Raw genomic sequence first — 23,407 nt, 5'->3', positions numbered from 1 at the left:
CTTTTCACTCCACTCTTTTTTGGTGTTTTGCTGTGTAATCATTGTCATTCCCACACCTTGTTCCATCACCCTCTGCATTCCCCCTCCAGCAATTTTTGGGGCTGTGGTATATGGTGCTGCTAATCATTGCTGGGTTTCAGCTGGCCACAGACAGGACACCATTCCAAGTGCTTCAGTATCCAGGACAGCACCTGTGATATTTACCAGTACATTATTCAGGTTGGGATGATGAACAGAATAACAAATTATAGAGAGACATAGACTTAGCATATTTCTTTTTTTTTTTTCCTTCTGTTAAATCATGGCCACAAATTAATTCTCTAAGCAACAAGTTTCAAATAGCACTGCTGGAATATCAGTGTCTGAACTGTAGTGAAAGCTACAGGAATCTAAGTGTGCCATAAAGCATGAGTTCAGTAGTGCCTGTACTTGTTTGCAAAAATTCTGCAGATGAATTTTATGTATTGCAGATGGAAAAGCTGACAGCAGGAACAGTGCTTGAGAGGCACAGCAGGGCTGAGCTTGCCCTTGTGTCCATCAATGGCTCTTGATATTCTTTCTGAAGTTTTGATTGTCAAGAATCCTGACATTGAGCTTTTTATGGTGGTGCTAAAGACAGATATTAGCAACAGCTGAGTTTCACCTCAAATCCTGTTGCCACTGAAGCATCTCTGAAGCTTTTTACTTTTTTCTAAAGGCTAACACCCTTTTTAATTCTTTTTGGAAGTATTAAAGCAGAACCAACCTTTGAGTTCAGCTTATTCAATTTTCTACTGCTATTCTTTTTTTTAAAGTTTCTACCTGGGCATCCTGGATTTGTCAAGGAGATTTTCTCCTGTCAAGAGCATGAAATAAAAACATCTCAGCTGTGGCTCTCCATAAATTGTATCACTGCACTGGGTATATGTACTGTACTCGATAATTTTCTGATGGCTGCTCTGGCATTTTGATTACAAAATTAGCACTGCAGCTCTGTAGTGCTGTACAGTGTCAAATGTAGTCTGTCCTAAATGAACTCAGAACTGCTGATGGGCAGATCTCCAGAAGCATTTCTCAGAGGGACTCATTCAAACGGGGCTGTTTTAAGAAACATCCAAAGCCCAAATCTGTTCAACATCTCCACTGAGATCTGGAATGAGCACAGAAATTCCAGCTGGTACTTTGGACAATGAGATTGATGCTGTGAGAGGCAGGACTGTTGTGTTCAGCTTTTGGGGTTGGCCAGTAACCTGCCCCTGTGGATGGTGTGACACTTTAATATAATAACCAGGTGTACAATTATGTATCTAAGAGTGATCACTTGGTGAGGAACAAGGAAGGCAGGGCAGAACTAGGAAAAGGGAACTGGATGAGGTCACTAATCCTGGGAAAAGGGTCAGTGAGTGACAAAACACACAACAGCAGCATGATCCCTGCCTGGATGGTGAGGAAAGTAATGTGGGAGGGGAAGGGTAATAAAGGAAGTTTTACCCTCTGCACCTACTCTGGTGAGACTGAGGCTGTGTTGAGTAATTTATTTTTTTTTTACAGATCATGGAATGTTTTTTGCCTTAAAAGCTACGAATCTGCTCAACCTGTGGAAGAAAAGACAAAGAACATGTAAATGGAGAAGCAATTCAAAGCATCCATGAGGTGCCTGTAAGGGCAGAGACACCACTCACAGCAGCTCTCCTCAGATGAAGGAAGATTTTTGAAAGGACTTGGAAATACAAGGAGATAAAACAAGAAAGAAGAGGAAAACTGCAGATAAAATGTTCTGGACCGTGTGTAATAAAACAAGATCTGGCTCAGGGTCCTACTGTATCATGCCTCTGACTTCATATTAAGTCTTAGGCATTGTAACTATAATTTTGCCCATTTTAAACAAAAAGTCATTTTTGCTTCATGAAAACACTTTATTTGCTTCAAAATTCCTCAGAAAGCCAGAATATGACTAAAAAGTAAAAAAACAAAATCCAAACAACACAAAGTTTGGGTCCAATTTTCATTCAGAAATGAATGGTTTTGCAAGAACATAAGGAAGCCACAGGGGCTCCTACAATTCTTCATTCCCAGCTCACAGAAAATAAAAATTGTACTTTTTAGACCCCTAACTACATGACTTGAATGTGCACAGAGCATCATAGAATCCTTTAGGGTGGAGAATCTCCCTAAAATCATTCAGTCCAACTGTGAACTCAGCACTACCAAGGCCACCACTGAACCATGTCCTCAAGTGCCACATCTACACATTTGTGTAATGTTTGATGGTGACTCAACATGTGTCTAGGACTGTCAGCCATTCTATGATTTCACCAATATTTGTATTTGCTCTTCACTGACATAATTTTGTGTTTTCAAGTACCCCAAAATACTATTACTTGTGCATGTGAAATTGCTTCAGTGAACACTGCTGGCACAGATCAAATAATTTTTTGAGAATTGGTATTTGCCTGGTTTATGTGCCAGTGAGCCACTGAAACATACTTATAAATATTTAAATATTCTAGTCCTGCAAGAGTGTGTGTAGACATTTGATATGGTTTGTACTACATCACCTCTGAAGCACTACTTTCACATGGCAATGTCTTGCACTTAAAACCAAGATTAACAAATCAATGCACCCTGAAAAACATTTTAAGATCAATTGTACATTGTCTTCTAGTGAGTTTTCTTTGCAATTTGTAGACAATAGATTTCCAATAACAACTTGTAATTAAATCACTTTCTCTTATTCAGTTGTTGCATATTAAGACTGTTGATATTTTACAGATGGTATCTTTGGAAATGAGAGATATGAACAAGGGGGAATGGCTTTAAATGAATGATCCTGGGTTAAGATTAGATATTAGGAAGAAATTCTTTCCTGTGAGGGTGGTGAGGTCCTGGCACAGGGTGCCCAGAGAAGCTGTGGCTGCCCCATCCCTGGAAATGCTCAAGGTTGGATGGGGCTTGGAGCATCCTGTTCTAGTGGAAGAGTCCCTATGGCAGGGGGTTAGAACAAGGTGGGGTTAAAGTCCCTCCCAACCCAAACAATTCTGTGCTTCCCTATTGGAAAAATACTGGAGTTTGGCAATTGACATTTGAGTGTGTGGAACACACACTGACATGGGAACAGCCAAACCAGAGTCAGGCACACTCCCTGGCTTTCCATGAAAAAATCTGCCCTCTATTCTTGACATGAAACCACAATCATTCTAACCAAATCTACGTTTACTATTAATTCTGATAAACTTTATTTGAGGATGCTCTCTTAATTGAAGCAATAATGCCAAAATATATCAAGTGGGTAGAGTACAAAGCTGAGCAGCAGCCCTGATCAAATGAATTAATGTCTGATCTGAACATGGAAACATTTCTCTTCTTAGCCCAAGGCAAAACCATGTCCCTCTCTCCACTGGCAAGCATGCATCCACACACAACATAATTATTCTTGATCTGAGCACTTTTAACTTTCTCTCTGGAACCACATTTCAGCTTTTGAAGCCTTTTTTCCTTAGATTAAACTTGTCTTTCTTGCTACAAATTAGTTCTGATTTCTTTTTTTTTTCCTTCTGAGGAGATACCTTTTTGCTTTGTTCAAAATGCAGCAAAACAATTGAGACTACACAACGAACCTGATTCTAACAGCTGTTTTGTGGAACTGCAAACAATGCACAACACTTTGCTGGAGCCCTGAGATGTATTTTAGACTTGAAGTGCAAAAGGTTTTCACTATGAGAAGAGCTTTGAAAGAGAGACAGAAAAACAAATCAACTTTTTTCTTTGCAGAATGTGTTTCTTTGATAGCAAGGGAGGAAAAAAAGACTAAAAGAAAATCCAAGAAATAAAATTTTCAACGTTCAAGAAATAGCTGCCCAGTAAAATGCAGTACAGATGAACTCACTTTGATATCCCCAGCTGAGGCATCCCACCAGACAAAAATTACATTTCCAGGTGAAGCAGGATTATTCCTAGTGCTCAAGCAAGCATCTTACACTGCATTTATGAGCGAGGCAAGGAGTCAGGTGCTTTTGAAAATGATCTAAAGTCAAAACATATTGAGCAGGGAGATCTCAGGAGCTGATCAAAGGCACCTCCATCCTCGGGCACATGCCCAGAATTCAGCCCTGCCCACTCACGAGTCTGGGCACTCTCCCCTGTGCTGAGCTGCTGTGTTTGCCTCCAACACACCAGCTCCATCCTCAAAATGCCTAAAAACCCAGCATGGTGTCAGGGCTCAGATGTGGGAATGCTGGTGACAAAGTGCTGTTGCAATGACTTGGGTGCTTGTTGGGTTTTTCTGTCATCCCTGTTTAGCCACTTGGCACTTCTTGCAGGAGTCAAGGTGAATTGTTTTCGATTTCTGCTTTTTCCCTTCATTTTTAAATCTTTTTAGTTTTGTTTCTGCTATAAGATTGCATTATTAAATTAGATTTAAATACTAATAATGATTAGAATAACATTAACAATAATAACAACAATATTACTACTACTACATGCCCAATAACTTGATTCATCCTGAGTAACTCATCTGTACACCATTCCTCAAGGCAATTAAGAATAGGCTGCTTTGGCCAGCTAAAGGAAACCTCATTTCTTTCCTGAGTAGCTCCTCTAACACCACATCAAACCAAAAGCAGAGGCCATTGCTCCCCTGCTTGCTCAGCTGTGTTTGAAGTTGGGATATCACATTGCTCACAGAAGAAGCAATCAATGCTGGTAAGCTAATAAATTATTTCCAAGTTTGTACCAATATCTGCAGGAACATGAAAGAAAAACCACATACTAGGGAGAAGACAGCAGGTCAGGCAGAGCATGGGGCACAAACTGTCAATATTTCAGACTATGATTTGATTCTGTAGGTAACTGGTGCTGCAACATTGCTTAAGAAAACACTGCAAGCAAAACATTTTATCTCACAGTATATTTGTCCAATATAATTATTTGGGCTTGACCAATTTAGTTGGAAGGAAACAGCAAAAAATACCTGACCATAGGTGCTGTGCCATCAAGAACAGCTTCCTGAATTTGTGAATAAACACTTCATCTGAACACAGATTTTACAGGTGCAATTGCTGCTGGAACACCTGGCTTGCCACGTGTATGTGGAGTGCATATATACACACACACACACACAGAGATAGCAAATAGGGGTATTTGCTGTCCTCAAACAGCATTTATTTACCATTATCACCTTGTTTATTATGAGACCACAAAGTTGGATATGCTGATCTATCTACCAAGAACAGATACCCTGCTGAAAGCTTCCTCCTCTCTCCACATCTTCCTCTCCCACCTGACCCTGCAGACCCCTTTTTATGTTTCACTCCCCATTTCTCAATGTAGAGCTTTGCTTTTTCCCAGCCAGCATCAATTCCCACAATGCTGGGACAATTAAAAGCTCTGCACTAAAGTAGTTTCTAGTGAATCAGAAACATGCACAACTCAGAACCAAATCTGTCTTATACTCCACACTTCTCTATGAGTGAGCCTCTGGAGGATGGTGAGGAATCAGGAGTGGATTGCTCCCTTCTCCACACCACATGGCTGTGGGGAATACAACTCCTGGAGATTTTAGGATCACTAAAGTTTAAAATTTAGGATCTGGAGGCAGTCCAACACTGCTTCTCTGCACTAGTGGTGATTTACCTGACACCCATGCCCAGCCCAGGCTCTCAAACTCATTTTTTCACCCAGTTCATTCAAATCCAATCTGGTGTCCCAGTCTGGGGGTGCTGCTGGGAGAGCCCCAGGGCCAGGGCTGGCACCATCCACCCTCCCTGGCTGTTATCCAGCATTTCCCTGACCTCCTGCTGAAAGTGTATATATATATATATTTTCATATTTCTTCCTTGTGCTTTTTTGGTTAATATTAAGGACATATTAAAAAAGGGAAGATTTGACCTAAAACAGAATCAGGGAGGAAAGAAAAACATCATCTTATACTCCTTAATTGGAGCTAAGAGCACAATAATCCTGCAGCTGCATTCCTGCATTAAAAATATCCCTACTTGTGTTCTTTAGGTAGCAATATATCCATAGATGACATGCCTCTCATCTTACAGAAACAGCAATTTTCTGTCTACATTTAACTTAAATGCAATAGACCATGGCAAGTAATGACTGGACTGAAAAATAACAATTTAGTATTTTTATTTCAAATTTCCTTTGCAGGTGGTTCTGGTCCAGCTATGACATCAGAAAAGTACTTTAATGTGCCATGATCTAGAATTTAAGGGGGTTTTGTTGTTGGTTTAATAACTCCTTATTAGCTAAACAGTGTTGACAGGATAAAGGCATTTTGATTGAATGCATCTTTTCCCTCTCCCTCAATAATCTGCATTACAAATTGACCTGTCCATATTGATGATGACAATGATGATGATGATACAGATCTAGAAGATTACAGAGACATTTTTTCTTAAGTTGGGCTTTCACATCTGCCAACCTGCCACTTGCCCATTGGGGAAGACAATAGGAAAGCCAGAAGTGTCATGCCTAATTCTAATGACCTCCAGTCAGATACAGTGCCAGAAATTATATCCAAAAACCACCCATCTGAGCATTCTTTAAAGTATGACTCAGCTGAGTGATATGCCTGCCAACTCACCAGACTATCTCTGTGCTGATGAATTAGATGCATGCACTGCTTTAGCTCTTATGACAACTAAGACTTCCATTTATTAATCATGTATTGAATCTTTGTGACAAGCTAAGGAAAAGACAACAGACAAATAATCTTTCTAGTACTCTATTTTTGGCATGTGACAAATTTCAAGATCATAATATCAGATTTTTTTTTTTTAATTATGATCCTGAGACTCCTTATCTAATGAAGTTTTATTATGAGGAATTAATAGACACCTACAAGTGGTTTTCACCAGAGCTGCCATGAGAGTGCTTCATCTGTCTCATGGACTACTTGTGTATGATTAAGGCAATTTGAAGAGTTGACACTTTAATCCTGTGTTAATAGATATTTCTAGTCACCCTCATAGACACAAGAAAACTCTTAACAGTTCTATTCTTGGGGGTAAGGAACAAAAGAACTTACAGAAAATCAGAGAAAAGATGGTAGGTTTAGAAGGAAGGCCATTATTTTTGTCCATAATCCACAACGATGCATTAAATGTGTATGAAAATTATTAGCATGGGTAGAAGTTAATAATAACATCTATTAGATGTAGTGCTGGTACTGGTAAAACTACATTTCAGAAAATGTAACACTTTGGATTTCTCTCATCCATGCACTTTTCATTTATTTACAGATGATCAACATGATGGGGAAGAAAAATAACCTTTGGGTCCCTGAGTGTCTTATAGAGAGAGGATGGGTCAAGGGAAAGCAAGAGACACACATGGAGTGAGAGGAAAAGGCCTTTTGTGGCTCTGTGAGTTACAGCAAGGCTACAAGACTCTCTAAAATTAAATGCAACTTCTAATGAGGACAAGAATGCCAAATTGGGAAGCTCTTCACATTATCAAGGTCATTTTCAAACCTTTCCAACACTGTGACACTCTACCAGAGCACAGAGCACCAAAACATATGTGACAGTTTTGGAGAGGATAAATTAGATTGAGACTTTCTGATGTCACTGAATTTTGGTAATTATGTTACTCAGCTTGCTGCCAGCCTGTGGCAGCCACAATTCATGGCTTGGGTGAACTTCAATCAACAAAAAGATTTCTCTCATAGGCAAAAAATAGGGGAAATGCACAGGATGCTCTACTTTTAAACCTTTAAACAGTAAATTCTGCAGCAGTAAAATTCTGACTCATAACAAAACAGAAATCTTATAAACAAAATTTTCATAAACGAAAGTGTGCCCTTAAGTGTTTAAAGTATTTTTGAGATTTTTTCCTACATCATTTAATAAAGTAAAGGGAAAAAATATACTTTAACCAGGTATTGAATTTGCTTCCAGGTTGCCCAAAATTTCAGAAGTTGCAAGCAATTAACTTTGGTTTTAAATTAAAAGCTGGTGAGCCATTAGTGGCTCTAGATAAAACTCAGGATTCTGGGAAGATTGAAAATGGAGAAGTCAGTCTGGTTTTCAGCTTCAGATGGTGAGCAGTTCTGTTCAGATACAAAATTCCTTGGACAAACAATCACTGTTACACCCTGTGTTTTGTTAGGATAGTTTTGCAGTTTATCAATACTATTGCTATTAATTGGTTAATATTTGGTACTTGTCTTATTTTCATTGCCTACTTAAAATTCACTGAACCAAAAATCCACATAAATAATTCTTGGAATTTAGGTTTGAGTGGATATGACTTTGAGAACCTGCTGATCCAAATATGCTCCCAAATAACTGCATGTCAAGCCTTTATAGCTGAGTTAATACACTTTATGCCTTCTTAATGTATGAGATTTTATGTTTTACTGTACATCTGCTGTGTTGAATTAAATGCATGTGTGGTTCAAACAGATCCATGGTGATGACTGGGGCTGATCTTAAAGCTAATCTTAAAGATTTAAATAGCCTTCCAGTATTTAAAGGCAGCCTACAGGAGAGCTGGAGAGGGACTTTTGACAAGGGCATGGTATGATAGGAAAATGGGGAATGGCTTCAAACTGACAGAGCACAGGGCTAGACTGGATATTTTATGGAGAAACTCTTCCCTCTGAGGGTGGGGGGCCCTGGCACAGAGAAGCTGTGGCTGCCCCATCCCTGGAAAAGCTGAAAGCCAGGTTGGATGGGGCTTGGAGTGGAATCTAGTGCCAGGTGTCCTTGCCCATGGCAGGGGGATGGAATTTGATAATCTTTAAGGTCCCTTCCAACCCAAACCATTTTGTGATTATTATCTAAATTGGTTTTATTTTAATGAAAAGCTGTAAATCAAGAAAACAGACATTACCCTTTTTAGAACAGAATCATGCTTAAGAGGTAACCAGCTTGTTATTGGCCCTTTCCCAGTACTCAACAGTTAATGTTTGAACCCTGCTTAATTTTTAACCATATCTTAATCACACCTGTAGCTCACTGTCCTGATTACTGAATAACCCTGCCCATTTCTCTTTTTCTTTAGTATCCCAAAGGAACAGGAAACAATACAACTTTCTGTCACCCAGATGAAGGAGACAGTGTGGGCCTTTTCCAGAGATGGACTTCAATGGAAGCTTAACTTAAAGCAAGAACATAAATTTATGAAGAGAAACGGCATAACACAAGTATTTGTTATATCCCAGTGTTTAAACAGCTCTGTGATCCCCAGATGCTTGCACAGGATGCTGATATTTGTATCATGACTGCACACTTTAATACCATCCTTAACATGGAATCAAAATGTAGAAAACATAATTCCCAGGCAAATATTCAGTAAACACCTTCCCCACAGCAAACTAACTCATATTATCACAGCACCTTTGGAGGTTTCCATCTTTTTTCTTTAGGGTTAATCAAACCACATACTCAGGACTACAGACCTTGGCCAGGCCACCATCTCTCCCTTGCCATCATCAAGAAGCACAACAAAACACAGAAGAAAACAATAAACTTGACACACCTGTACCAACCTCCTGCTTCCTGCTTTCTGTGGAGCAAGAAACCTTTGGAAACAAGCCTTCCAAAGTGTTCTCATGGCATTAAAGACAAAAAAGGGATCACCTAGGAAGACAGCAGTGCCCTCACAGATATTCACAGGCTTCAAACAGCCAAAGCAGGGGCAGAGCAAAGCAGGGACTCACGGAAGGCAGTGTAGAGCTCCTGCAGGGTCAGGCGGCCGTCGTTGTTGTAATCATCAAACTGGAGAAGGTCTTCAATTGTACAGCCCAGCAAATCATCTTCCAGGCCCTCCTCCTTCGTTAGCTGCAGCAAAGACAGCAGGTAACTTACATGGAATGGAATGCTACACCTGGTAGATTTTTCATGGGGACTTAGGTAGATAAATAGATAAATAGATTATCATGTTGTTACTGGGATAGGAGAGCGGCGAAAAGGATGTAGCAACAATATTTCCTTCAGGCAGAAGAGAAGCAAAAAGCCCTTTATTAAAGAATTAAACTACACTTCTGTAGAGTACATCATGGAGCTGAGAACAGAAGTAATTTCATTGGTGCAAGGCAGGTAACACCCCTGGTAAACATAATTTCATGAAAACATCATGTCTTTCACACATCCAGCAGGTGCTTGTCATTGTTATAATTCTTTCTCTCATGTTTTCCTTGAGCAGCTTGGGAAAATCCAAGCCTGCTTTTTCCCTGGCCTTCACCAGAATCCCACATTATCGTATCTATCTTTACATATTTTCTTTCTATCAAGATATTCATATTCCTGCAGCCCTTCATGGACCATGGACTGAAGAGCCCTTCCATTACCAGCAGCACAGAAATGCATTTTCATTTTGTAAACGGACTGAAAAATAAATATTCAACAGAGAAAAACAAAAGTGTGCTCCTCCTTTCTCCCCTTTAAGTAAGGAAAAAATGGTATTCCCTGATTTTAGGACTAGAACAGGAAACTACTCAACACTGATGTGCTTTTCCAACCCTTGACAGTTTGTTTCTTGTGTTTTTTCAACATATCATTTGGGTTCTCTGAATTTATTGTACAACATGAAGAAAACTGTTGAACTGTTGCATCTTCCATATAGGAAAGCTTTTTCCTGTAGGCCAGGGACTCTTATTTATTATTCTAGTCTTGACCCATTATGTTGAAGCAATTTAAAGTAATAATGCTAAAAAATGACCCTTCACCTAGCAAGTAAAAAATATTCAATAAAAGTGAGATCAACCATAACTTCCAAGATAAATCCTCTAAAGATGGAAATTTCCCTCTGTCTACCCTTTGTATAAAAAGTTGATTAACTTTTCATAAGACTGACAAGTTTTTACTACGTCAGGAAAAAAAAAAACAGTGGAAAACACTTCAGCTGTGACACACTTGGTTGATTTATAAATCTGACTTTAAAATACATTAAAGATTTAAATGGAAAAAACAATCCAATTACCACCATTGTTAATAACCTTATATATCCATGGTTGCAAAACCACATGGGAATTTCACTGTTGGGTCCAGAGGGAAAATACTGGATAGAGTCTCCCAGCAGACAGGAGGCAAACCAGCTCTAAATAGAAGGGGATGGGCCATCTGCTGCCATTGCTTTGCTCAGAGCAATTCTGTTGTGAACAAACAAATGGGTGCTGCATCGATGAAGGACCATCCCCCTGGAGGGATTCTCCTTTGGGGTGAATCCCTCTGCAATGAGCCTCCTAAAGATCCACTTTCAGGTCTTAAAAATTGCTTTTTACTGCAGCAGTGCAAGTTACCTGCCTTGAGTTTTTGCTTGCAGACAAGGTTATAGTGCTCGAGAGACTATTTTTCTATTAAATAAAACAAAGCAAAGGCACAGCACCAGCTCATCCAGCAGCCTGATCTCACTGCATCATGCTCAGCCCAGCTTTCTCTGCCCACAGGCAATGAAATTGCCATCTTTGGGGGAAATTTAAAGTTGCAGAGAGCTTAAAAATAGAGAGCTAATGCAAATCAATTACAAATCTACCTGAGAAAGAGGAAAGAATAGTTATGTTAAGACTATAACCTGGGTTATTAAAAATTGCTCATTACCTAAAAAAAAGTCCCTCGAAACCTGGGTGGATAAACTGGACTTGTAAGAGCACATAAAAACAATCTTGTTAAAAAGAAAAATAAATAATTGGCATGCTACAAACAAACTGTGAATCCTGCTGTGAGAGTGCAGAGCTGCCCCACAGATGTGTCCCTAGCTTGGCAGGGACTCAGCCATGCTGCCACTAAGGCACCCAAGACCAGAGCCACTCAGCTCAGGATTAAAGGCACTCATGCCTTATCTTAATTGTGCATTAATTGGCATTATTTTGTCTTTTGAGAGGTGACCTCACTGTCAATTCAGCCATGCCAGATTGTATGGAGAATGGTTGGGTGAGAGGGCTCCTGGCTGAGGCTGAACTTACTCTGGTCTATCAAACTGAAGTGGGTTCCAGATGTTCAGGCACATTTACTGATTTTAATAACAGTGAGAAGAATTAAAATAAGAGTAGCCAATGTCTTTGCATGCACTTGTGAGAGAGACCTGGGCTGCAGGCACATCTGCAGACAAAGCCCAGAGGAACTTTGAGGCAAATCTTATAGCACTGTCTGTGCTGCTTTGCAGTAACAATTGCTTGCAGGCTGCCAAACCTTTATTTCCATGAGAGTTTTAAAATCCCAATAAAATAAGTTTCATGTAAGAAGGGCAAAAAAATTAGAGAGTAGAACAGACACTTAGATGCCACTATGTAAAAGCTGGCTTGGAATTCAGATAAAAGTGTTTTCTTATAGCTACTATGTCTGTATGAAAAAATCATTGCCTTCAGAGGAAATATTGCATGTATTCACAGCCCTGAGATCTAAGGGAATTTCTGCTGACACTTTGCATTGTGTGGAAAGGATCAAGCATCCTGCCAACAGCCTGAGGATTAAAATGCAGCACAAACTGTCCTGGAGAGGAGGGAGCTCAGGGAGGAGCAGGCTCATGCCTGCAACACTCTCTGTGCTCCCTGGGAAGTAAGAGTGCAGATGAGACACTCAAGGGTGAACTCTGGACAACCTGGTCTAGTGGCAGGTGTCCCTGCCCATGGCAGGGTTGGAATGAGATAAGCTTTAAGGTTCCTTCCCACCCAAACCATTCCATAACTCTGAAGTAACAGCTTTGGAAACTGGAATAGATTCCCAGATAGGACTGGCTTCCAAAGGGCTCTTAAAAGGCATTTGTTTCTAATTCTTCTCATAGATGACATAAATGGAATGGAAAAGACACATTAGAGGAGTGTTTTCCCAGGTCTGAATGAGCAAAGAGCAAGCTGAGGACACAGATCAAGTGCCCAGGATGAATGTTTGCTTCACTTTACCAATGAGATTAATTCCAACAGCACAGCATGCCTGAAATTAGAAATAACATTTTTTTCAAGCTCTTATCTTTTCTATCAATTTCTGCTAATCAACATTTCAGCATCTGCCCAGGGATTTTAGGACAATAAACCTGTTGAAAAACATTCCAACTTTGCTGTCACATTACTCTACACTACTGCACAGTTCAGAAGGCAGGGAGAAGAATGGAGAGATTTCTCCCTAATTGCAAGCACTTAAAAAATCTAAATTAATTCTCCCAAAGCCAGCTAACCAGAAATACTTCAGAAGGTGTCAGCAGAGCAAGGATTATTATCTATTTTGAGGAGTATGGATGGGGCTGGAAAACTGACATGTTTTTTTGTTTGGAGATGGGCTGTAAATGTTTGAGACAACACTGACTCCAGGGAGATGCAGAGAGACTCACAGTCTGTGTTAGAATTTCCTCCTTTACCTGCAGCTGACTGGAAAGGTACAAATGACCATTCCCACATGAGTGCTGCTGTGTTACATTCAATTCACACTTTGAATGGCAATCCACTTCATAATTCCATTCTCACTGAGCAGCAGACCTACCTGAGCCAGTTCAGAGCTGCTGAGGTGCCCATCACTGTCCAGATCCCAGTGCTTGAACAGCTCTTCAACAAGGAAGCGTTTCTGGGCTGCTCTGTCCTTGGCCAGGCTGCTGGGGGGGCTCTGCTGGCCAGCCTGCCTGTCCAGCAGGATGCTCTTCAGCTGGCTGTAGTCTGCCATTGTGCAGCTGCCACCTGAGAGATAAGACAGCATTACTGGACCATGTGCATTTACCTTGATCTTTTCAAAGGACTGAGCTCCTAAAGGGAAAAATTAGGCACATATGTCTGCATACTCAGCTCCACTCAGCTCGGCACTTGAGGAGCTCCTGCAGTCATTACCTTTTGTAATAGCTGGCAGATTTCCTAAATCCTGCTGTCAGGGATACTCTCCAGCATGTTACCTTCCAGATTTTATAGGGCTTCAGTTACAGACTTCCACACTCAGTTTTGTAACTCCCACAAATATTAAATCAGCCCTATGCTTTTCTAGATAAATTTATCCCATATAGTAAAAAATCAGCCTGGACAAGCTGATGTTTAGGAAGTTCCATGAATGTAAATGGCACCTCAGAGTGTCACCCTATATCAAACATGGGGCTGATCTCAAGGACTCCTTAGAGGCTGGGGTGGCAGAGTCAGAGGAAGGACAGTGAGGAGTGCAGGGCAGGGGTGCCCCTGCAGCTATGGTGTCACCAGTGCCTGCTCTCCTCACCCTGCTGCAGGCTGAAATAAACACTGTCCTGCCCCTGACCAGGAAAAAGGTTTTTATCAGGGAAAAGCCCTCAAGCCACTCTCCCTGAAGTGGCTCTGGCTTGGCTGAAGAGGTCAGATGGAACCCTCCTGACCCTGAGAGCTCACACTGTGCCTGCAGCATCCAGCTCTCCCAGCTCTTCTCCTCCTCAAGGAAATGTGCCCACATGCCCAAAGTGGTGTAAGATATTATTATCCTTTTCTGCTCATCTGTTGTCTGGCAGAACTTGGCAGAATGAGAAATGGCAACTATCTTTTCGTGCAAATCTGTTTGCTTTGGTGCAGAGCACAGTGGCTGGTGCCTTGCAGGAGCCTTGGAGCAGACCCTGGAGAACCCCCAGGCTTCAGCTGTTCCACACTCTGTGGGTACCAACCATATCCCACCAACAGCATCAACACATTCAGCTGCTCCCCTCAGATGTCCTTATGTCTGTAATGTAATTTCCCTCCAGTGTAAATAGCCTTACTCTTTGCAATACTTGTTTTAAAACAAACTTTTTTCTTTTGAATTCCATCACTGATCCTGTTGGATTAAATCAAAGATTTAATCTTAAATCTAAGAGATTTAATCTCTTAAAACTAAGAGAACATGGTCCCACCTCAGTTTAAGGCACAATACCCTTGTAGATCAGCTCCCCAAAGACTAAACATTACTCCTCTGAAAAATAACAGAAGATTCTGGCACAGTGACAACTAATGTTCCTGTCCTTTTCTTGCTGAGCTGAAACATTTTGGACCTCTTGGTCCCACTCCAACCAAAACCCAATTAAAATTCCAGGTGGAAGGCATTTCTCTGATAGCAAACCCATCTACTGTCACGTTTTATTTTTTCCACCCTTCATATTTTGTGCTCACATCTTCAAAAGCATCATGACTTGAGAAGGTGAGAGAGGACACAGAAGCTGAACATGTGCTTACCAGTCAGGTCAGTGCCCTCCTGCTCCATGAACAAGAATTGCAGACAAGGCTTATTTCCTACCCTGAACTCAGTCCCATCTAGTTTGGAGAGTTTCTTGCTGCTCAGCAATATTGAGCAACTGATACATTTTTCCTTCCCTCTAAACAACCTCCAAAAACCACTGGGTCCCACTTGGGATCAGTCTTGTTTAACAGAAAAAAACAAGGCTATTCAGCTACTATTAATTGTGTTTATTATTCTTGACTTCTTTATTCCCAACCATGTCATTTGATGGTTTGTGAAGGCATTATGAATTTTTTTCTTCATTCAATCACCAGCTTATTTAAGAGAAAACCTGATTACTGTATCCATTTAATCAAGCTATTCTGTTGTAAATACTGTTTTAGCTACTGCAATATTTTTTCTCTGAGCTGGAATTTTATTTTCAGTCAAAAGCTAATCCTAGAAACGTATCTAGGGCTAATGAGGATAGGGGAAGTGATTTAATTTTCTTCCACTTCTGTTTCTGCTTTGTGGCTTCCACTAGTGGGCACAGCACAGCCACAGGCAGCACACATGGTGAGACCTGGGTGGGCTGACCCACTGCTGACACTGAGCTGGTTTATATGTCTTGGAGAGCAAAGCTCTGTACATCCCCTCCTTCCCTCTCACCCTCTCCTGCTGTCCTGACATCTGTAATCTTCTTACACTATGCCAAGGATCTACCAATTTTATCTACTAAATACTGTCTTTAGGCTTCTGCCACCTCTTGTTCTGTTCTTCCAGGTATTACAAACATGATTGCTAAGCAAAAAGAATGTCTGTGTGCCCTCTCACTTATCCCCACTCTCCTCTCCCTCTGCTGACTGGCCCCAGAAGTTTCCTTTGCAACACAAGCTCATCATTAGCAGTTTATCTCATCTCAGGCTGCTCTTCTTGGTTGGCCCTGCTGATGGATGTCTCTCAGATTGGTTTCCTTGTTAGAGCTCCCCAGGGACTTGGACTCTGCTCACAATTGCAACCTGTATTGGGAGGTTTAGGTTGGGTGTTAGGAAAAGGCTCTTCCCCCAGAGGGTGGCTGGCCACTGCAATTGGCTGCCCAGGGAATGGTCACCAAGCCTGACAGAACCCAAGGAGCATTTGGACAATACTCTGAGGCACATGGTGGGATATCTGGAGTTATGCTGTGCAGGGCCAGGAGCTGGACTTGATAATCCTTGTGGACTTCTAACTCAGGATTTTCTGATTCTCTGATTTTAGCTGACCACCACTGCTCTTCAGGGATGGGTTTTGGAGTGTTCCTTCCCTTCTCTGTATCTAAACATCAGAAATGCCACCAGACATGTTCCAGGCTCCTGTGTGGTACTGCCAGCTGACCCCCTGTGTGTACCATCCTCACCACACAGCTGGGGAGCCAACACACAGAGAGACACCCAGACAAATCCTGGATGAGCTAAAATTGCTATTCTGTCATGCCCTAAACTGATTCTTCAATTCTAGTCCATTATTTCTCTCTTCACACTGGGGAAGATCTCCTAAGAAACAAGCCCTTCTTATCAGTTTAGAGCATTTTCAAACCCAGTGAAGCCTTGAACTGTTTGAATTTAAAACAAAACAAAACAAAACAAAACAAAACATAACAGCAAGGCAGAAGAAGAGTAAAAGAAAAATCCAGCATATGAAGGTCTGGTTGCTAAAATGGGGCAAATAACAATCAAATTTACATGCCCTGCTCACTCCAAGCAATGGTGCTTTTTGCTCTGGTTTGCAGCAGCGATGTAATTCATCCTGTTTAGCACTTCTGCATGCTTTGGCAGATAAAACATTGATCAGCCTGCCAAGAAACACAGAATGCCATTATGCTTTTATGTCAGAACTCAGTAATGATCTAAATTCATCAAGAGAATCCTCCCTGTGAAAGGTCAGTGGTGAATGTGGCTAAATTGTGATGACAGATCATTAATCCAGCTCCCTCAATAATTGGCCTCTTTAAAAATTTTACTCCTGGTTTCTGTGAATTGCTGCAGGTTTTTACACTTGGATCCCACAGCAATCTTCAACCCAGTTCTGAGTAAAAGCTGATAACAGAGGAACAGCCAGGCTGGAGATGAAAGTGTCCTTCAAAGGAATGCAGGGTACAAAATAAAAATAAACTGAGGAAGTGAAGGGCTGGCTTTGACGGGGAAACTAATCTCTCAGTGAAATATTACCATGCAAGGTGCCTTACAATACTATGATTACTCGAAATGTCAGTACTTCTTTAAATATCAAGAATGATCTGATAACACCCACAGAGCACCAATCTCTGAGACCCTGATGTGCAGATCACCTGACAGCAGATGTGAGCCTGAACACACACTGAAGTCTTTAGAGGATTTGAGTCCCACTGGTTCCTGAGCTATTTTTCAGCAAAACCATATGGGCTGCAAGAATGGCAGGGGGCACCTGCAGCTCCTCCTAAAATCTGTGAGAGAAGCTGTGCAGCCATTAGCATCCAGCCTAAGTATAAGAGTGTGTGATTATCAAGAAACACACAAGAAGGCATAAAAAGAGATTCAAACTTCTTGTGACCCTTCAAAAACTCTCCAGAAGTTCCCCCTGAGTGGCATCTCCACACAGCTGGAGCACAGGTCCATATGCTCTCAGATCTGGGCTCAAGCCCTTGAAAATCTGCAGCTCTCAGCACAGGATTAGACTCAGTGTGTTATCACTGCAGGTGAGACAAGACATAACCTGGCATCCCACACAGAGCTGCCAGCCCCATTTGGCTCCTGGATCCTTCCACCTGCCTGAAATCCACCCACCAGGGCAGGACAGTGCTTCTGCTCACTGTCCCTGGGGGAGGATGAAAACAACCCCCACCACTGAAGGAGGAACTCCAGTGGCACTAATTTTCTAGGCAACCCTTCAGCACCACCATATGTGGTAATAAAGAACAGTCTGGAGCCAGCTGAAGAGTGTAATTTCTAAGGCAGGAGGCATCGGGGGTGGCATTTTATTTGACAGATCCTCTCAGACCATGCTGACTATTTTCAGCTGTTCCTATGGCAGTTTTCATCTCCAGGAAGAAATTCAGTGCAGGAGATGAGAGCAGTAAGATTTGTTTTCTCATCTATATCTATAGGGCAAAAAAAGATATCGTTACTGAAAATAACATCTCTAGACAAAATTAAAGGGGTTGGAGAAAATTCTGTTTTCAAAACAGCCCTTTCCCTGTATTTCACTCAGGCTTTATGTGGCAGTGTTAGAAGGATCAGAAAATGACTAAACTAAAATGTTATGAATTTATTTCTGAGTGTGGCTTCTTAATTGTTGTGCCATTTATGGCAAAATTCCTCATCAGCACCAGCCCATTTTCCTACACACAAAATGAATGTGTTGTCTGAACAGCAGAAATGTGGTCCCAAAAGATCTGACTGCTGAACATTATGTGAACTCTTTACCCCAATGATCTGTTGCCTTACAGCCTGTTTGACTTGACAGAATAAGTTCACATGGGGACAGGAAAATTAAAGATGACTTCAGTTCTTCAGGGGTCTCTTTGCAAATCCCCATTCTGCCATGCACATTTTTTATCTGTCTCTTTCTATCTTCCTCTTCCTTTAATTGCTTGTTTCTGCACATGCATGGAGAGTTTAGCTGGACTTTCCTCCCAATTTTCCTGTGTGGTTGGAAAGAAGAAAATAACTGCTTTTCTCAACAATTTACATGAACAGGCTCCTCTGAGCAAGTGCAGCTGCAGGAGGAGAACATCAAGAAACCTTTTTGGAACTGACAATTTCTTCCAGTTTAGAGATATCTGTGAGTTTTGAATCTCCCCAACTCTGATTTTTATAGGCCATAAATACTACAGGTGGCATATTAGGAAAAAATTCTCCATTGAAAGAGTGGTTAAACCTTGGAACAGGCTGCTCAGGGAAGAGGCAGAGTTGTCATCATCCCTGAAAGAGTTAAAAAAATGAGCAGATGAAGCACTTTGCAATGGGTTAGTGGTAACAGGGATATTTGGCTGAAGGTTGGACTTTATGATCTTGGGGGTCTTTTCCAACCTTAATGATTCCATGATTCTATACAAGGTCTGAGCAAACCAATTAAGGATGAAGAGAAATTAACACAAATTTTAATATATAAAAATCTGTGATAACAACCATTTAACTTCTGATCATTCAGAGAAAGTTTCCTATAAAATACCAGGCTGTGCTCTGCAGCAATTACACTGCACATAACCCCTCTGCAGTGTTCCTATAACACCTGATAATGACACAGGGAGCTTCCTGCTGCCTCCAAACATCACTGAAGACCATCTCTGTGCACAGAGGAAGCCACACACACAGATGTGACATTTAGGCAACGCTGCTGATTACATCCTGCACCCTCACAGCATCACTTGCCTGCCTCCTTTACACACAGCCAAGTATCTCAAAGGATGAGTACCTGTTTTACTCCTCATTTGAATTTACAGGTTAAGTGAAACTCTGGTTAAGTTCCTGCTAAGAGGAGCAGATGTTTAACATCATGCAAATTCATGAACATCCTTCAGTTGCCTCTGCTGAAAAAATGCAATTAACAATAAAAATCCAAATGAACTTGCTTATCTTAGGGATGTGTTTCAGCTAATAAGATGTACATTTATCAGGTATCCATATATAATTTAGCAGCAACTGGGAGCTCACCAAATTTATCACAGAAGTGGAATGGAATATATGCCATGAAGATACTATTAAACAATAGACATTTACAACCTGGAAGAGTTAAAGCTTGCCTCAGTGTATATTTGTTTCAATATTTCATTTTATTACAAGAGAAAGCACCCATCTATTACTCTGTGAGCTTTAAAAATATATTAAAAACTTACAGCATGGGAATATTAATTCCCAGTCCCATAAACAAAAACTCTATTTCTACCTTAAACTATATACCTTCCAAACTGCATAAAGCTAAATGGATCATATGCCTCAGCCCCAAATGCACTGGAAGAGATGGATGAATTTTCAGCCTTTCTTGGGAAGCCCAAGAATTACAACTTGGTTTGGCAAGTCCAAAGGCAAGTTCTAGATTTGTGTCCTGCCTGGAAGGGAGCAGGAGCAGCCCCAGGGAGGGAGGCAAGAAGAAGCCTGCAGGTGGGAAAAGACACAATAAATGCAATTTATCAAGTGCCTATCACCACCTAGGCAGTGTGCCACAGATTTATAGATTTTTAAAGCCAGGAGGGATTATGTGCACACTCTGACCTCCTGCACTGAGTTCAACAAGATTTTCCCTGCAGCAGCTTCATAATTTTTTTGGTCTATAGCACACCACCCAGGAATGCTTCCAGCCCTAATTTAAGCATCCAAGAGCAATTTTTTAAATGATTACTTAGTCTCAGTGGGCAAACATATTTTATTTTTAATTTGTTTAGCTTCAATTTCCACCCATGAATTTTGTTACACATATATCTGCTACATCAGACTGTCAATCTCATATTCCACATGTCACCTTCCCAGGTCTGCTCTGCTGTTGTGCTCACCTGATGTTTTACCTGTCCTCTCCTAGGAGCTGTGGGCTACAATGGCTCTCACTAAGGCAGCTCACATTCTGAATGACTGGGGTTTCTCTCTTTTCTGGGAATTTTATCCTTCTGTGGCTGGCAACAAAATGACCGTGGCCATGTTTGCAAGAACCTTTTTTGGCTTCTAGTCAGCAGTGGGTGGCTTTTCCAAAATTCAGCACCCACCCCCTGAGCTGGCTCAGACCCTCCCTGGTACTACAAAGTGTTACTGCACTGCCCACAAAGAGCCCAAACACATTCCCAAGCCAGGGATTTCTGGATTATTTGGTGGATGATTGCTCTCATTCCACCAGGACATCTCTACCAAAGATCCACTCAGACAGCAGTCCCAAAAACTATTTAGCATAAAGAAGATGTAACTAACAGCAATGTTTGGCCTGGAAAAGACAAAAGCAAACAAGGCTATTCTGATTATACTTGCTGCTTGCTGAGTATTAGCTGCTATTTTTGTGTTAAAAAATTAAAAATTATTGTCAAAGCAGAGGGAAGAAACAATGTTATGAACATCAATGCATATGAAGGAACACCATGCAGCCAAGGCAAACAACTCATAACTCCTACATCACTTGTCTCAACTATTAGGTGAGTGTAAATATAACAGAAATCCTGAGTGAATTATGCATGGGTTCTATACTGAAAAATGTCTGCTTCTAATGATTAATTTATCCACAACACAGCCCACTCTGCTATAAATCTATTACTACACTCAGAGATATGATCTTACACACACACTCTCACACACTCAACTCTCTTTGACTGTTTACTCTCTCTAAATTATATTTTGTCTTCAGATTGTATTGTTCCGCTTTTTAAAAGCTATTAAGCTAAATTAGTGATGCTGCATCCTAAGGTGCAGACAAGGGAGAAAGGGAGCAGGAGAGGAAAACGTCCCTTACATTAGGACACAAATAACAAAACAACAAATAACAACAAAATTTTAGCAAGAATTAACCAGATGGTACTCATTTTAGATATTTCCTTGTGCTTTTGCTGTAAGGATGGTTAGATGACAGGCTTTTTTCCATGGGCTGAACCTTTGGGCCATCAGCAAAGGCAGGAAGGCTCTGATCACCATGGTTTCATTGTGATGGGTTATGAAGGAGAATTTGGAGGACAGCTGTAGGACAGCAGGAAATTTTGGGGTCTCTGTACTAATCTACAGACTTCTCCCTGTCCATATCTGTCCAATCCCTTTAAAGGCTCTGGGATAAGGCTCTTGCCATGCTTTTAGAGAGCTCCCGGCATGGGTTTAAAGCCAAAACACACACAGTAGAATAAACACGGTGCAATGGATCTGCTGGGACCCTTCTATCTGTACACACAGCAGCATCAGATGCTGTGTCAATGAAGCCTCAATACAGAGGCAGTGAAAGCAGGAGATGAACAAGAAGTTAAGAGACATCACCCTTGTGCTTGATGCACATGGCCACAGACAAGAGAAAACCCAAATCAAATACCTCAAGAAGAGATGTTTGAAAGCCAGTAATATATTTTGCAATGTATCTGCTGTAAGCACCAGTTTACACCTGATGCTGTTCTTTAGCTTAATTCTTTGCACCTGAGATTGCTATTTTTAACTGAAGGGAATTAACCTGTCAGACCATTAATGTTTAGGGAGTGCTGCTTTGTTAACACTGAAGCCAAATGCTTCAGTTGGTGATGCTACACGCACTGCAGTTTGACATTTTATAAACCTCTACCTTATTCCTATTAGAGAAAGCAAAATTGTCTGGATTCCTCTGGGAAGTAACCAATGCTCACTTTTTTATGGCTGACTGGTACATCTATCAAATACTTCTAGACAGCAAATGTGTTATTTGGAAGGTTTAATAAACATTAAAGTCCTCCGGCACTAATGTAAATCTTGCTGATTCTGTTCTGCTCTGAAACACCTTTCCAAACAATTCACTGGCTGTGCTGTCAGAAGGAATACTTCACTATCACTCAGTGCTTGGGATTTCATGAATCTGTTTCCCTGGTAAAGGTATTTTTCATTTTTACTGTCTGGTGTCTTATCTGTATGAAGTATGCACAGGAAAAGTGGCCAGCAGTGTATATTACAAGGGCTACCATGCACCATCCTTGGTGATGGATGCAGTTAAGCACATTTTTTTTTCTTGGGTATTTGTGTGCACAGGTTTTCTCTCATAACTTCTTGGAGACACTCAGGTTTCTATCACAAGACCACAGGATCTGCCACAGGACAGCTTTGTCCTCTATCACAGTTTTTAAAGCAATTCTAAGCCCATTGCCTATGGTTACCTGTTCTCTCAAGAACATCCCTACTCAGGTGTCTGTTTTTAACAACAGGGAGAGCAGAAGGTATGTACACACACAGGAAAGTAGTTCTCATGACATTTCCAATCCAAAAGCAAGAGGAAAACACCATAATTATCCCCAGGCTGTGTGTCCTTCCACATCCTCAAAGGCATTCAGAGAAATCCTCTGCAAAACACTGCTGATTTACAGCATTGCCCCAGCTTGCACTTGAACTGTGGAGTCTCCCATATCCTCTTGCTGAGCAAAGGACAACACATGTAATTACAGTAAGCAGGAGTATTTATTATTGTTAAGGATGTGTGTAATGGTCTGATAACGATGTGCTGTGCCTGTTATTCAGATGTCATTAGGAGACCTCTCAGACATCTCATTAGGAGACCATAACATACACCCTAAGGGCGCTACTGCAATTATAAAATGTTAACTTCTGAAGAGGAAAACATGCACACAAGGGAGAGAAAGTACTTCTAATGGGGAAAGAAAGCGTCAAAAACGAGTAAGAAACTTCACACAGAAAACTCTT

The 23,407-nt window shown here is 41.0% G+C and overlaps 1 protein-coding gene across 2 annotated transcripts in view; it reads right to left on the bottom strand.

The window, feature by feature from the left end:
• Positions 1–23,407, bottom strand: part of FSTL4 (follistatin like 4) — a 192,253-nt gene that overhangs the window by 78,000 nt on the left and 90,846 nt on the right. For both annotated transcript variants that reach the window (XM_056502543.1, XM_056502544.1), the window contains exons 5-6: positions 13,407–13,597; positions 9,653–9,773 (exon numbers count right to left, since the gene is read on the bottom strand). In XM_056502543.1, coding sequence (XP_056358518.1) covers positions 9,653–9,773; positions 13,407–13,597 — 312 coding nt within the window. The remainder of the gene's footprint in view (positions 1–9,652; positions 9,774–13,406; positions 13,598–23,407) is intronic.

The sequence above is a fragment of the Oenanthe melanoleuca genome, chromosome 13, assembly GCF_029582105.1.
Source record: "Oenanthe melanoleuca isolate GR-GAL-2019-014 chromosome 13, OMel1.0, whole genome shotgun sequence".
NCBI classification, from domain to species: Eukaryota; Metazoa; Chordata; class Aves; order Passeriformes; family Muscicapidae; genus Oenanthe; species Oenanthe melanoleuca.
Note: the sequence above shows the minus strand (reverse complement) of the source record. Positions and strands in the feature narration are given on the sequence as shown.